This window comes from Erithacus rubecula (assembly GCF_903797595.1).
Source record: "Erithacus rubecula genome assembly, chromosome: 11".
NCBI classification, from domain to species: Eukaryota; Metazoa; Chordata; class Aves; order Passeriformes; family Muscicapidae; genus Erithacus; species Erithacus rubecula.
This window is the reverse complement of record NC_136663.1, coordinates 19,706,228-19,720,879: the sequence shown is the minus strand read 5'-3', so window position 1 is coordinate 19,720,879 and position 14,652 is coordinate 19,706,228. Positions and strand designations below refer to the sequence as shown.

The 14,652-nt window shown below is 48.4% G+C and overlaps 1 protein-coding gene across 1 annotated transcript; it reads left to right on the top strand.

Moving 5' to 3' along the window:
- Positions 1 to 3,768: 3,768 nt before the first annotated feature.
- Positions 3,769 to 11,901, top strand: CLDN18 (claudin 18; the record flags this gene model as incomplete). The annotated part of the gene is made up of 5 exons (XM_079315389.1): positions 3,769 to 3,988; positions 7,849 to 8,013; positions 9,519 to 9,636; positions 9,985 to 10,095; positions 10,914 to 11,901. The coding sequence occupies 5 exons, from the start codon at positions 3,769 to 3,771 to the stop codon at positions 11,089 to 11,091; spliced, it is 792 nt and encodes a 263-aa protein (XP_079171515.1). The 3' UTR covers positions 11,092 to 11,901.
- Between the last annotated feature and the right edge of the window lie 2,751 nt (positions 11,902 to 14,652).

The window sequence follows — 14,652 nt, the reverse complement described above, 5'->3', positions numbered from 1 at the left end:
AAGTCTTTTGGGATAAAATTTTGGGTGCAGAAGGATTTAGGTGGCCCAGGTAGACTGGAGACTGCATATATGCTACCAGGACAGGTGTGAGGCTCTGGTGGGTTTGCACTCACAGGTGGCTATGAGCTGGGATGGGGCCCTTCCATCACCCATTTCCCTCACTGAATTCCAAAAAAGGCCATTCAGCCCTTCCTATCGTGGAGCACACACTCATGGGCCCTGAGGGGGTCCCAACAGTGGAGGGGCAGGAAGAGAAGGGTGGGTTTGCTTAGTCTGGGCCTGAGCAGGCTGGACTGGTGTGAGCAGCTGGCAGGGTGTGAGCTGTGTTTGCAAATTTGAGAGCAAACATGAGCTGGAGGTGATTTTTGTGGGAGAGGCGGCGATAACATTCAGGAGCTGCCTGGGCCCGGGGATTGGTTTGAGATAACACAGAGTCAACGCCTGGAGAGATAAAGCAACTATGAGCTGGAATAAAGGGGCACAGGGGAGTGGCCACAAAGCCCCCTTCTTTTCCTCATTTGGCTAAACCACTGGAGTTGTCCCAATGCCCAGTGGGAGCCCTGTTCTCTGCTCTTTGGTGAGCTGCAGCCTCGCAGTCCCCCTTCCTCAGACACAGCTCAGCATTTCCACGTGGATTGGGAAACCCTCTGGCCAAGCATTCAGCCATTGGAGACAATCCACAGATTGCTTGGAGAGAGATTCCCATCCTTCAACCTGTCCTGGCTGTGGTCATCTCCATGGGGTGGCTGGAGATGGGCATCAGGTTGTGGTGGAGATGCTCAGATTTGCTCCACAGCTTTCCACTCACCCAATCCCTTCTTGGGTTGTGCTCTGAGCCAACAGTTCAGAGGAAACTCCCAGGGGATCCTCTGTTGTCTGGGAAAACTGGGTGAATGTATTTTTCCCTATTGCAAGTGGTACAGAAACAACCATTAAAAATAAGCTTAAAATCTGAGTAGTTGAGAAAGGCAAAAGAAATGTGCTGGGGAGGGGTGGGGAAGAAAACAAGTTTGGATTTTGTCTTCAGAACTCTGCCTCAAGCATCCACTGAGGAAAGTGTGGGGGCTTTGAATGCCCACTCTTTCCAAGGATGGTTCTAGTCAGAGCAGGGGGAATGGCAATGGAATTGCTGGAGGGCACTTCAGTACTTTTAGGAATGAGCAAACAGAAGCCCCCAAACCACAATAATTCTTCAAAGATGAGAACATGTGGAGTGCTGAGCATGGCTGGGTGTTTAACTCTTAACTGAGGACTGCAGCATGACCATCAGCAGCAGAATTCCTCCCTCAGCTCCATTTTTGGGGACAGCACATGAAGCTTCAGTGGGGAATGTCCAACCTTGTGTTGGTTTCTCTTCTTTAGAGACACGGTTCTATATGGCCCTGGAAATCAAAGCCATGTTGGTTCTCCTGGACTTCACTGCACACCTGGACATTCTGGTGATGCTTTTTTGACTGTTCCATCATTGCTCTGGGGTTTTGATGCCCCCAAGTAAGAGCCATGATGAGAAACAGCATCTCCATCCTCAGGAGAAAATTCCATTCCCAAGGAAGGGAGATTGAGGTGACAGACTGGACATGGGCACATCCAGGGGTGGCTCTCTTCCCAATAGGTGTCTTGGGGGGATCAGCACAGCTTGGGATGTGAAATACTGGAGAAGGAGAAGAAAAGGTCCCTGTTGGTTTGAGAGCAGCTCCTGCTGCACGTGGCCAGAACCAGCAGCCAGGTTGCGGGAAGGAGTGGCATGTCTCCTCCCACCAAAGCAAATGTGGATAGAGGGATGGAAGGGAATACTGCTGGTATTCCTGTAACCACCCAGGTATTCAACAGAGCAGAAAAAACCCCAATCATTTAAAATGTGGCAGAGGTATTGGGGGGAAAAATTGGCTAAAAAAATATTTTCACCCCTTTAATTCTTCCCCTTCTCTTCCCTTTTCCCCCCAAGGGGTTATTTTAGCCAGTCTGTGGGTTCATTTCTCTGTGCACTGTTGCACACACTTGGGAATAGAGGTTATGTCTCCAAGGAATATTGCTCCCTCTGTCATGTTCTGACGGGGTTCAGTCCAGAAAAAGGGATGTGGGCCCTTACCATTGGATGGCCAGAAACAATAAAGTGAGTCCTGGGGTGTGGGAAGGATGGGAGTCATCCTGAGAGCTGTTGAGGAGAATCAGGGCTTGGATGAAATGGGATTTTCTAGACTGGGACTCAGTTCTGGTTCTGGGACCACAGGGTGGAGCACTGAGGACCTTTTAGCACTTTTTGTCCTTCTGTCTTCCAGGTCCTTCTCATCCCTAGTGGTTGTCTCAGCTTCTAAGTCTTCTCCAGCCCTGATCTATTACAAGTCATCTTCAAAATAAATTAAAAAAAAAAGGAATTCTAATCAGTATTCCCTATTCTTCACAGAGGATGAGCAGCTCTTTACCACTTCTGTTTCTTGAGGGTTCCCTTCTATGGTTTTCATTCACTTTATTATTTTTGCTGGCAACTTTAGGTAGGTCAGAACTGCCCCTTCCTGTAATATAGACTTGCCAAAGTGAGTGAAAATGATGACATTTGAATAAAACTGATGGAAGCAAAGACATCTTGTGCCTGATCTGAGAGGGCTGTGATTGCCATGAGACATGGAATTGTGTTCTGGTTGCCTCAGCAGAGCCCCACAGGCTGAGGACTGTCTCTCCCTTTTGTTCTCCAGAAGGCATGAGCAATATCCAGGGTGTAATAACCCCACTGTAACTCCCCCATGGACACAAATCAGCCTTTCCTCTCTTCCTGGTGGCTTTCACATGGCTTCACATCCAGGTGCTGGTGTGGATGGTGCCTGTGGTATGGGCAGTTTAAAGTAGGAATTTGTTTCTAGGTCAGGACTGAAGTCAATCAGTTGGAGGGGGATACTGGATAAGAATGCATGAGTGTAAAGCCTGGAAGGTCCTTGTACCTGACTGACTCCATTGGCAGAGTGGCATTTATACTGCTCCCACGAGCCCAGCACCACTGTGATAATGAATTTCCCACTTTTTACATCCCACATCCCTTTCCCAGGGCCATCCCTCCAGTCAATACAGACAAACATCCCTCAGAAAGGCCATTTCCCCATGCTTCCTGTGCTGTGCTGTCCTCCCTCCCACATGTTTTAGTGTGTCCTCAGGATGGCAGTGGGGATGTGGGCAGATGGAGAACAGGGCTGGAGGAGTTTTGTTGATCAGTTTGGGGTTCTTGGCTTGATGCCCTGGGTTGTGCCATGATCAGCATCCAATAGAAGCTCAGTGAGGGCACTGCAAGGAGCAGCCACATCCCTGGGCTGGGCTGGTGGCCCCACATCCTGTGACAGAGCCCTGTCTCTCGTTGTGTGGACACCTCCACGGGGACAGGCTGTCTGGTGGCATCAGCAGAGGGATGGGGAGGTGGTGGCCAGGGCCAGGTGCTGAATTCCCCTGGGGGCACAGTCCTTGCCCTGTGCCAAGCAGGCAGGAGAGGCCCAATGGGCAGCAAAGGGTTTCAGGGGGCTGGCCAAGCCCCAAGTGGGTTGCCCAACACTCGTCAGAGCGTGGCTGCTTGAAAGAAGGACAAGCACTTCTAAAGGACAAAAGCTCCTATCTCCAGCCCTCCCCGGCAGCGAGAGTGAAACTGGACTATCTTGCAAAAACACTTTGAGCAAACAGCCCTCAGTGGAAAGCATCTGATAAGAGCAGCTGCAGTGCTGGTGGCTGGGGCGAGAGGGCTCGGGCGCCCATTAGCAGCAGCTCCTCGGGAGCTCTGCGGGCAGCACCATGCCCACCACCCTCTGCCAGGTGATGGGCTTCCTCCTGTCCTCGCTGGGCGTCGGGGGCAGCATCATGGCCACGGCCATGGACACCTGGAGCACGCAGGACCTGTATGACAACCCGGTCACCGCCGTCTTCCAGTACCAGGGGCTCTGGAGGAGCTGCGTGCGGCAGAGCTCCGGCTTCACCGAGTGCCGGCCGTATTTCACCATCCTCGGGCTGCCAGGTAGGGGAAAAACACTCCAGGTGGCACCCAGGGGCTCTCCTGGAGCTCTGCACTGTTTTCATCTGAAGGGAGGAGCAGGTGTCTTGGAGCACTTCACGAGGAATAACGTTTCCAGTGTTGTGTTATGAGCACAAAAATAGGAGCGGATCTGTTGCCAAAATAACTTTTGTGGTGGGGATTTTTGGTGGAGCGTGTGAGTGGGATCTCTGGGTGAGCATCACGGGTTCAGCACCACTGCTGGCATAAATCAGCACAGCTCCACTGAGGTCAGGAGACCGAGGATGTTTAACCCTCCAGGTATTGACCCCTGGAATGGAAACACAAGGAAAAGGGCCCTGTGCAGTTGTGCAGTGTTACAGGACAATGGAAATAATTGAAATGTGCTGTTTTTCCAAAGACAGAACTGGAATGGGAGAAATCTGCCAGTGAGATGTGTGGGTAGGAAGGGCATGAAGGGGAAGGTGAGTCCAGTCACTCCCCATCACCTGGGCAGTGTTAGTGCCTACAGAAGATGAATGCAGAGGCACTGCTGTCCTGCTTGCTTGCTAATGTCCCCAGAAGAGCTGTTCTTCCCACCCCCACTGCATGTGAGAGTGTTCCAGTGCTCCCAGCCCAGCAGTAAATTTGGCCCTGCGAGTGTTTCTCACTCCTGGTGCATAACCACAAAAAGGTCCAAGCAAGCACTGATGCACATGCCTTTTGTAACTGTTGATCCAAGTGTGATGTGGGTTCCAGCTCTGTATCCTCAGGGATGCCATCCTCAGGGATCCTCAAACTTTGCTGAGGACCTGTGACTCTCTGAGGGGTGTGATGGAATAAATGTGTCTCTGTGTATCCAGCTTCAGGATTGCCAGGTGGATTCTTTTCAATTTGGAAGAGCAAACCTGATCTTTAGAGTCACCTCTACCATGGGATTATTTAGTTGAAAGACTAAAAATTAGATTTATCGAGATGTTGTCCACTATATCTCTTCATAATGCTGTGGGCAGGTGATTGTGTTTTAAATGAGCCATAAAGAAATGGTAGCCATCATTTTGATGTCAATTTATCCCAATCAAGATTTTACTTTTTCAGTTATTTTTAAGTAATATGGCAATAAAGAAATGTGCAAGGCACTGGCAGACAATTTCTGTTGTTAGAGATATCTTGTCAGAGTTATCTATATGAATCCATTTAATTGATTAATTCATTCAAATGTATAGAAAAAATGTCGCTGCTGGAATTTGCTTAACTTGAATTCCTGCTGGAATTCACTTAATTTCCCTAAAATTTCTGTATCTCATCAATCACTACTTCTCATAAAGTCGAATTCCACCTTTTTATTATGTATTAGCAACAGAAATGCAGGTGATGACTTTGAAATTTAAATGACTTGAAACTGTTTTACCTCACTCACCTCTTACCATTCACACAGGGGAGGAAGATGACTTTCCAGTTTCCCTTAGCTGTGGAAAAAACAGGGATGCAGGCAGTAGTTTCACATCACTGGCATTTATTTTGGTGGAGAAGCTATTTCTGTTGGTGCTTTTGCTATTCCCTTGTTTTGGAACACCAGCCCTTGTATTCAAGCCAGGTTTATCCTCCCTCATGTGAAATGTGTGTGCAAAAGGCAGGTTTTTAACTCCAGGGCTATTTGCTTCCTACTGCTCCTGATACCACTTTTCCTTAGTCTCCCACTTTGTTTGTCTAAGCCCTTCCACTCCTTCCTCCAAGCAGAGGTCATTCACCTTTGGAAAAGCAGCTCTTTTCTGATGGCTTTCAATGGATGCCAAAATTCCCTTGAAACTGCCGTGATGCTTTTCCAAAGAGCTCCTACTTCAGTCCCGTGAGCCAAGTGGAGAGGCCTTCATGCCACAGCAGGCCTGGGACAACCTCCTTCTGCTTTCCATCCATAACTCAGTCCCATGGAGGCAGGAATGGCTGCTGATGGTTATTTGGGGTTTTTTTTCTGTCAAGTCCTGCTGTGTTTGTCTCCCCACCCTTTCTAACAGCTCCTTTCAATGGAGATTCATGACAGTGCTCCAGCAAAAGTGGAGCATCCTTGGCTGCTTGGCTTGGCCCTGCCTGTTGAGTCCTTCCATGGGCACTGGGAACACCTCTCCTTGGTGGGATCTTTGGGGTCATGCAGGACAGGTTGAACACACCCCAGTGATGACACCCAGGAGCCTGCAGGAAACACCCAGGGGTGAAGAACTGTCCCAATTGGAGACCAGGAGCTTCCATCACGATCCATAGTCTTGGATTACCAGCCTCTCCTGCCTGCCCTGAAACAAAAGCATTTGCAGAGAAACTTTGGTAGTTGCAAAGCCAAATGGAGATTGAAATTTCCTCCTCTTTCTGCTTCCCCATCAGGTGCTGCGGAACAACCTCTGAGGGCTGATAAGGCGTATCCGCCATTCCCTGCTGGATCATAACTAATGAGCTCCTACCTGGGGGCTGATGAATGGGAGATTGAAAACCCCCGGCTCGTTAGCACTCGTTATCAGCTGATAAGGGCAAATTGAGTCATAAGAGCAGAGCTGAGGCGGTGGGACTGCTGGCTGGGATGGGAGAAGCTGGTGTATTCCCGGCCTGTGGAATGGCAGCCCGCCCGCTTCCATGAGCGCCGCGGTGCCATCGCGGGTCTGCTCTGCCTCCTGACACCCCACAGGCCAGGAGAGGACCCAGGCACCCAGCACCCTCCTGGGAAGGGCTTACACACCCTCCTGCCAGCCTGTGCAAGGGCTCTGTGCTCCCCTGCACGCTTGGGCACCGCGGTCACCCAGCACTGGGGTGACAGAGCAGTCCCTGGGGTGTGGAACATGTTTTCCACCTGTGTCACTCCATCACCAGCCCACTTTCTCTTCTCAATCATGCTTGGGGAGAGCCAGAGCCAGACCCAGGGCTGTGGCAGGGCAAGGAGAGGCTGCAAAGTGTCCCAGCCAAATCCCAACAGCCCTTGAAATACCTCCCAGCCCCCCTCCAGGGCTCTGCCGCCTTCCTGTCTCTGCCAGGGGCTCCTGCATGAGTGGGGAGGAGAAGGGTCTGGAAAAAGATGGGAGGGGTGCCACCTCATTAGAGAACCACCTTGGTATTCAAGTGCTCTTCCCCCCACCACTTCTCCAGTTTTAAAGGTGTAAGTTTCCCCTTACTTTCCCTTCTACTTTTCTACTACACCCAAGACAAGTCTGAAAGGTTTTTGCCTCCTTCACGCCTCAGCTCCTATGGGCATGACCCACCAGCATTTCCAGCTCATGGCACACTGCTGAACAAGTTCAGGATGGGGGTATTTGGATGTTTCATTCATGAACATAGACAGATTAATGCAGGACTGATATTCCAAATAACCCTGGGAAGGAGATGGTGAGGGAGATGAGTGCCAGAGCCTTGATGCTCTCTCCTTCTGTCTGTGTAATATTTGTCAAGGTGATTTTTCTCTTTTCCAAGTGCTTTACTGGGAAGCAGGAACACACAGAACTGCATTTTGAGTCATGCAGTAGTTGGAAATATCCTGGATAGGTGGGTGGAGCTGTCTGCTTTCATTGATGACTGGGGAGGAAAGAAGAACTCTTTCCCAAACACTGTGGTTGTGGAACAATCCATGCTTATCCCAGATCCTCACTAACTCTTCTCCATTAATTTTGTGACTGCTGCTATTGAACATTTCTAAAAAAATGCTGCCTAAACCATCAAACTCTTTGGGAAGTTAAGTAAAACAGCTGCACTTCCAAAGGTAATACAGAGTAGATCCAGTGCCCATTTCCCAAAGCTTTCTTCTTTAATGTTTCTATTTTCAGACAATGGCAATCTTTGAAAATCCCCCAGACTCTGACAAATCCCATTCCAGCCACTCAGCCAAGCTGTTGCTGTTTGTTTTGCAGCGATGTTCCAGGCTGTGAGGGCCCTCATGATCGTGGGGATTGTCCTGGGAATCCTTGGCCTCTTCGTGTGCATTTTTGCTCTGAAATGCATCCGGATTGGGAGCATGGAGGACACTGCCAAAGCCAACATGACCCTGACCTCTGGCATCATGTTCATCGTTGCTGGTAAGTGGGAACTGTCATGTCTTCCACGTGGAGGGATTTGCATTTCCCTGGAATTGAGGACTGGGCAAGTCTTGGTGGATTTCTGAAGTTATTGGCATTGTCCTCCAGCCTGATTTCCTGGGGTCAAGTGTTTTTTAACTCTGATTAGGGGACAAAAAAAATCTCAGGAAACCAGAAGTTTGTATAGACAAAACATGGCAAAAACATCCCACAGATGGAGAAGGAGGTATATCTCTGGATTTGTTTTATATATGTTGTTGCCAAGTACTATTATAGCCCTTATTTATATAGAATATTTTTTCTAGTTTCAGGCTTTATCCATAAGAGTTTTAGGAAGATTCCAAGGATTGCTGTAGCCTGATTTGTAGATTTTAAATACCAGGCTACAGGAATGCCCAGCTCTCTCAAACCTGAAAATGCTTAATACATCACTTACAGGTTTTCCAACATTATTTTTGAGATAATAATGAAATTAAATCCATATTGTAACAAAGGGAAGGAGAATGTCCCTATTTAAAATGTTTCAAATCCCAATGCTGAAGTTTTATTGGGATATGAGACATTCAACACAACTTCAATAAGTACAAGCTGGAAAGGGGAAACCACCTTCTGCCACACAGCTTTAGTTTTGTGTTTTACACCCATCATTTTAGAATCACCGAATCATGGAATGAGTTGAGTTGGAAGAACCTTAAAAATCATCCAGTTCTACCCCCTGCCATGGGCAGGGTCACCTTCCACTGGACCAGGGCTCCAAGCCCCATCCTACCTGGTCATGGACACTGTGGAAGGAAGAACAAAACAAAATGGCATGTGAGCGTTTTTTGCCAAAAGTTTTGGACTTCAGCTCTTTTGGACACTCTAGCTGCTATCTGTCCTTGGTCTTTAAGGTCCCTTCCAACCCAAACCAGTCTGTGATTCCATGTTCCAGTGTTCTGTGAATTCCTCTGGTGAGAAATACCAAAGGTTGGCATTGCTGCCAGGATTGTCGGGGTGGCCATCCCAGACATTCCCTATTTGGATGAATGGAAAAAGTGCCCACCTCCAGGGGCTAATCTTCCACATCTGGTGATAAACAGGCTGTGAACTAAAGACATCTCCCCTTTCACATGACAGAGAGTGTGTTTTCCCATTAAAATAAAAATTCTGTCAGGGAATTTTTGGTTCACATTTTTCACTGTAAAACAAATGTTTAAAATGAAATACTGGGTATTTTACACAATGATCTGTTTGTTAAACTCATTTGTGTGACAAAACACACCAAGAGGAAGATTCCTGCTGGTCTGACTTGGGATAGTGTTGTGTGACATTGAACTCCTGATGGTTGACTTTAAAAGCAAGGAAAATCTGGAAGAAAAGCATAACACATTGTGGGTCCCCCTTTGTGCTGAAGGGCTCAGAGCAGTGTCTCACCCACCTTTCCAGAAGTGTGAGATGCTTCCCTGAGGCCCCAGCTGGCTTCTTGCACTGCGTGGCTCTCAGTCTGTCCTTCTGTCCCATCCCAGGCCTGTGTGCCATCACTGGAGTGTCTGTGTTTGCCAACATGCTGGTCACCAACTTCTGGATGTCCACCACCAACATGTACCAGGGAATGGGGATGGGAATGCAGAACGTCCAGAACAGGTGGGTGCTCAGCTGGCTCTGCGTGCTCCAGGGTGGAGATCTCCCTCAGGGCTGCTGCTGAAGGGTTGGCAAACTCTGGGAATGTGTTGGGATGACTGCAGGACTCAGAAGATTAATCTTAGGAGATAATGTCTGGGCTGGAGACTAGCAAATGGGCTGGGATCTCTGTCCTTGCATCTCAAGGATGAGATAGTGAAGGTTGGGGTTTAGAGTGCAGGTGGGACTTCTGGGGACTTCTGGGGGCTTTTGGGTACAGCTGTAGGGCCACAGGGAGAGTGCCAGTGCTCAGTGTGTCTCGCAGCAGCAGACAGCACCTGCCCCACCCTAACCAGCCACCCTGTTTTGCAGGTACACCTTTGGCTCAGCCCTCTTCGTTGGATGGGTGGCAGGGGGCCTGGCCCTGGTGGGAGGCATCATGATGTGCCTTGCTTGCAAAGGGCTGATCCCAGAGGAGTCCCGGTAAGCTGAGCTGGGTGGATGTGGGAAAGTATTGCAGGAAACCCACGGTGTCCAGGTGTCCCACAGCTGGCCCAGGATGCATGGTGTGTAACACCCCTGTCATGATAGTCCTTGTGATGATGGAAACAGAGTCCTTTAGGTTGGAAAAGAGCTTTGAGATCAGAGGCCAGCCATTAATTCAGCACTGCCAAGCTACCACTACCTGAAGTCCATGATTAGTAAGTTGTCCTCTGTGGGTCCAAAGTGAGAATTTGCCCTCCCTGACCTTGTGACTCACACATAAGCAGAGGGTATGAGAACCAACCTCAAAATGTGGCATTTGCACTGTGCTGGTAGATTCAGGCCCACCAATTGCAGGCTGCACAGCAGACCATTAGCAGGGGTAGATTGCACCAGCTGAGCCATGATTTACATGGAATCATAGAATTCCAGAGTGGTTTGGGTTGGAAGGGACCTAAAGCTCATCCCATTCCACCCCTGGCTTGTGCAGGGACACTTTCCACAGACTAAGTGGCTCTAAACCTTGACCAACCTGGCCTGGAACACTCCCAGGGATTGTGTAACATCACGAGGAATCTGCACTCCAACACAACCAGTTATTGCAGTGGGTCCATCACTGAATAAATGATTTTTTTGAGGGAAAGAAAGTGTATATTTATTAAAGACCCTGAAAGGGACTTGCATCTTTCCATGGATGGTGGGCTGAGCTCTCTGAGTGTCTCCAAGTGATGACACAGCTCAAAATTCCATGAAACACGAGCAGAGGGTGCAGTGCTGGGCAGCCAGAGGCTGATCTTCCTCCTGTGTCTCCTTTCCAGCTACAAAGCCGTGTCCTACAACGCCTCTGGCAGGAACATCTCCTACAGGACGGGGCCCTACAAGGCTGGCCCAGGGTATGAAGCTGACCCAAAGGCCAGGAAGGGCATGGGATATGAAGAAGCTCCTCGGAGTGAGGATGGGAGACGTCCCTACCCTTCAAAATACGACTATGTCTAGCAGACTTTCTGGCCTTGAGCTGTACTCTCAGATATTTTTAACTTCACGAGCAAAAAGTGCAGCAAACCAAGCAGTCTGTAAACAGGATTGTGTTTCCTAACAGGTTTTCTCTACTCTGAGGTTGCATCTTTGTTGTGAGCATCAGTTTTACTCGACTGCCCATGAGTATTAACAGCACCACCAGGTCTGTGAGCAAAGTTACAACAAGAAATGCTCTCAGAGTAGAACATTTTGCTCCTATTTTCTGTATAAACCGATATCTGGGAGCAGTGCCTTGTGCCCTTTCTAAATTGCTCAAATAGTGAAAATCCCCCTTTGATAATCGCTGTGTATTTGAAATAAATTCAGTTGTGTCCCCTTGGCTGTGCCCAAAGCAAACAGAGCCCATGGTCAGGGCATTTTCCCCCCTGGTGACTTCTCTACCCAGTCCCACCTTTGCTTAGCTGGCTGTACTCCAACGCTGATCTGCTCTGATATTTAATCTGATTTCTGTTTGCTGGAGCCTGTGATAGCAAAGTGTATTTATTTCTTTGGATCTCTCCAGGGAGTGTGCATAATCCATTGTTATTCCTGCTCTAATAGCTCCCAGCCTCCGTGTGCCACCGGTGCTCCCGCAGATGTCATCGTTAATGGAGCCAGGAGAATTTCCCATTTAGAATTAATTAGAGGTACCTTTGGAGCAGGAATCCCAGGGAGTGTTAGATGTGTAACTCCACACTGACATCAGGACTTCCCTGTGGTAATTCTCCCCCCAGTGATGGGGAGATTAATCCACTCTGTAGTGGAATGTTGCCTCCTCCAGCCAATCCATCAGAGAGGGAGTTTATTTGAAGGGGGAAGAGGGAGACCTGTCAGAACTTTTGTGGGAAGAGAGAACTATGAGCTCTTAGCAGGTCCTCCCACCTGGCTTCAGAGCACATCCTAAAAAAGCTCTAGACAATGCCTATGAATAGAAAAAAGGGATAAGTTAGAGACAAGAAAGGGGTCCAGACCCTCCAAAATAACCATTTAATGGCATCTGTGGTGGGCTTGAGCACCACCCTTCAGGATTACAAACTCTCCAAAGGAATTCAGTTCAGGTGAAATTGTTTTTGGTGAAATGCTGGTGCTCCCTGAGTGTTTGATATCTTGGAGGGATCAGAATCTACAGCTGAACACTTCTGCAGAGTAGGATCTTTGGAAAGTCAAGTTATCACCAGCTGCTCTATTTTTAAAACATTGCTATTCTACTATGGTTTGTATCTCTCAATATAAACTTAGTTTTTCTGCTCTTTTATTATTTTTTTTTGCCTGCTGGATTTTATTTTTTGCTTTGTTTGTTTTGTTGGTTGTTGTTTTCTTTTTTTTTTTTACATGAATATTAAAAAAAAAAAGTCTTAAAGACCAGAATCACAGTTTCCAGTTGTTCTCTTCTTGCCAAAATCATCAACTCCAACTTTCCTGGACCAAAGCCCCCAGCTCATGTTCTTCATGATCTTGGGAGGAATATGGGTAGAGATGGGTGCTTGAGGGAAAAGGGAAAAGATTTGGGTATTTTATTTCCTTAGTAGGATATAATGAGTCACAAAATGATAGAAAATATCAGAAAATCAGATTAATAATTATTGGGGGACCCCAAATCAGAGATGTGATGAAGTCAGAGATCCTTGGTGGGACCCTCATCTTGCTGAGGAGTAGAGTCCTGCAAGTTTCACGACAGAGATTAAACACTTCTAAACACTTCAATGTTCTTAGGAGAACAGAAAAATTGTGGGTATGTTCTCAGCCTCCACTGTAAAGGGGCTGAAAAGCCCAGGAATGTTTAATTTAGATAGGAAACACATAAGTGGTGCTGAGGGAAAGGAACACAGAGGAATGCAAAAGGCAGGAAAACACCCAGAAAAATTCAAAATGCAGGTTTACAACTGAGTTAGAACTAAAAAAAAATCCCGAGGAAACAGCTTTGAAAGTTACATTTTATTTTTCTGCTACACAAATGCTGTGACAGAGTCCCCGAGCTGGCTATCTCCTGGTCACACTTTGATGTGTGCAGGCGTGTAGATGACAAGATTAGGGGCAGGAGCCTTGTGGGGAGCTGAGAGAGAGCTGTATCCAGGAATTCCTGCTCCTAATCTTCCCTCATCAGTTTTCATTTCCTTGCCGCATCCGAAATCTCGCAGGATGGAATATTTTAATGCAGTGAACTCCACTGAAAAAAAAAATCCCATTCTGGAGCAGAGAATCATTTATTTATGAGGCTGGTGGTGGTGTAGCTACACTTGGTGTTACAGCTGCTCCTGTGTTTGTGGCCCCAAGGGAACTTATCTCGTTCTTGGCACCATGGAGGGTGGGGAACATCACTGTTGGGAATGACAGCACCTGGAGAATCCACATCTAAAACCATGGGACTGCAGAGACAGCCTGGGGTTTGGACCTGGAGCTGCTGGAGAGAGTCCAGAGGAGGCACCAGGATGAGCAGAGGATGGAGCAGGGAGGAAAGGCTGGGAGAGCTGGGATTGTTCAGCCTGGAGAAGAGACATGGGGTGACCTCACTGTGGCCTTGCAGTGCCTGAAGGTGACAACAAGAAACATGGAGAGATGTTATTTGCAATGGGCTGGAGTGACAGGACAAGGGGGGAAATGAAAGAGGGGAGATTTAAGTTGGATATACAGGAAGAAATTCTTGGGTGTGAGGATAGGGAGGCCCTGGTGCAGGGTGTCCAGAGAAGTTCTGGCTGCCCCTGGGTCCCTGGAAGTGTCCAAGGCTGGGCTGGACAGGGCTTGGAGCAACCTGGGACAGTGGAAGGGAAGTTTCAGGGAAGTTTACAGGCAAGGCAAGGCAAGGCAAGGCAAGGCACTTGCCCAGGTGCTGCCTGGGGACCATCCTGGAGCCACCCACCCCAAGCACAACCTCTGTCCCCTACACCATGCAATGCAGAGAGACACTTCACCCCCAAGGATGTGAATTTGGGCTCTAAGATCCATTGCATGGGGCCAGAGCTGCTGGATGGAGCAGCACATGTGGAGCACACAGAGCTGGACCCAATCCATGCTGCCTGGCTGTGGGCTGGGGGAGCAGTTCTGTGTTTGCTGGGCTGAACTGGGCTTGCTGGTTTGACCAATTGAACAGCAGCAAGGAGATTTGGGCCTCTGGAGTTGCTTGGCTGAGTAAAAGCTGGAAAAAAAAACAGATCCCAGAGAGGGATCTGTGGGCTGTAAGTAAATCGAGAGTTTCCACCTCCTGCTGCTGGGGAGGGAGGGAAGAGAACCCTCTCCCACCTTTTATTTTGCCTTTGTTGACTGTAAACTGCAAGGGACGAATTTGGTGGCACTTGTAGAACCAAGGGAGATGAATCAGGGAACTCAAGAACAGTTATTGGGATTTTGTTTCCATAAATTTGATCGTCCTCTGAGAAATGCATTTCCTGCTCAGAGGAGCTAATTAAATCTAGGCTTGTCTAATAAAGCCAAGCTTGCAAAGGCTGGGTGCATTATCAAACAGCCCTGAACAGGTTCTTCCCAAGCCCCTGCAACATCTGGAGTGTGTGAGAGCTGGCTGGATTTGCATGGAATTTGACCAAG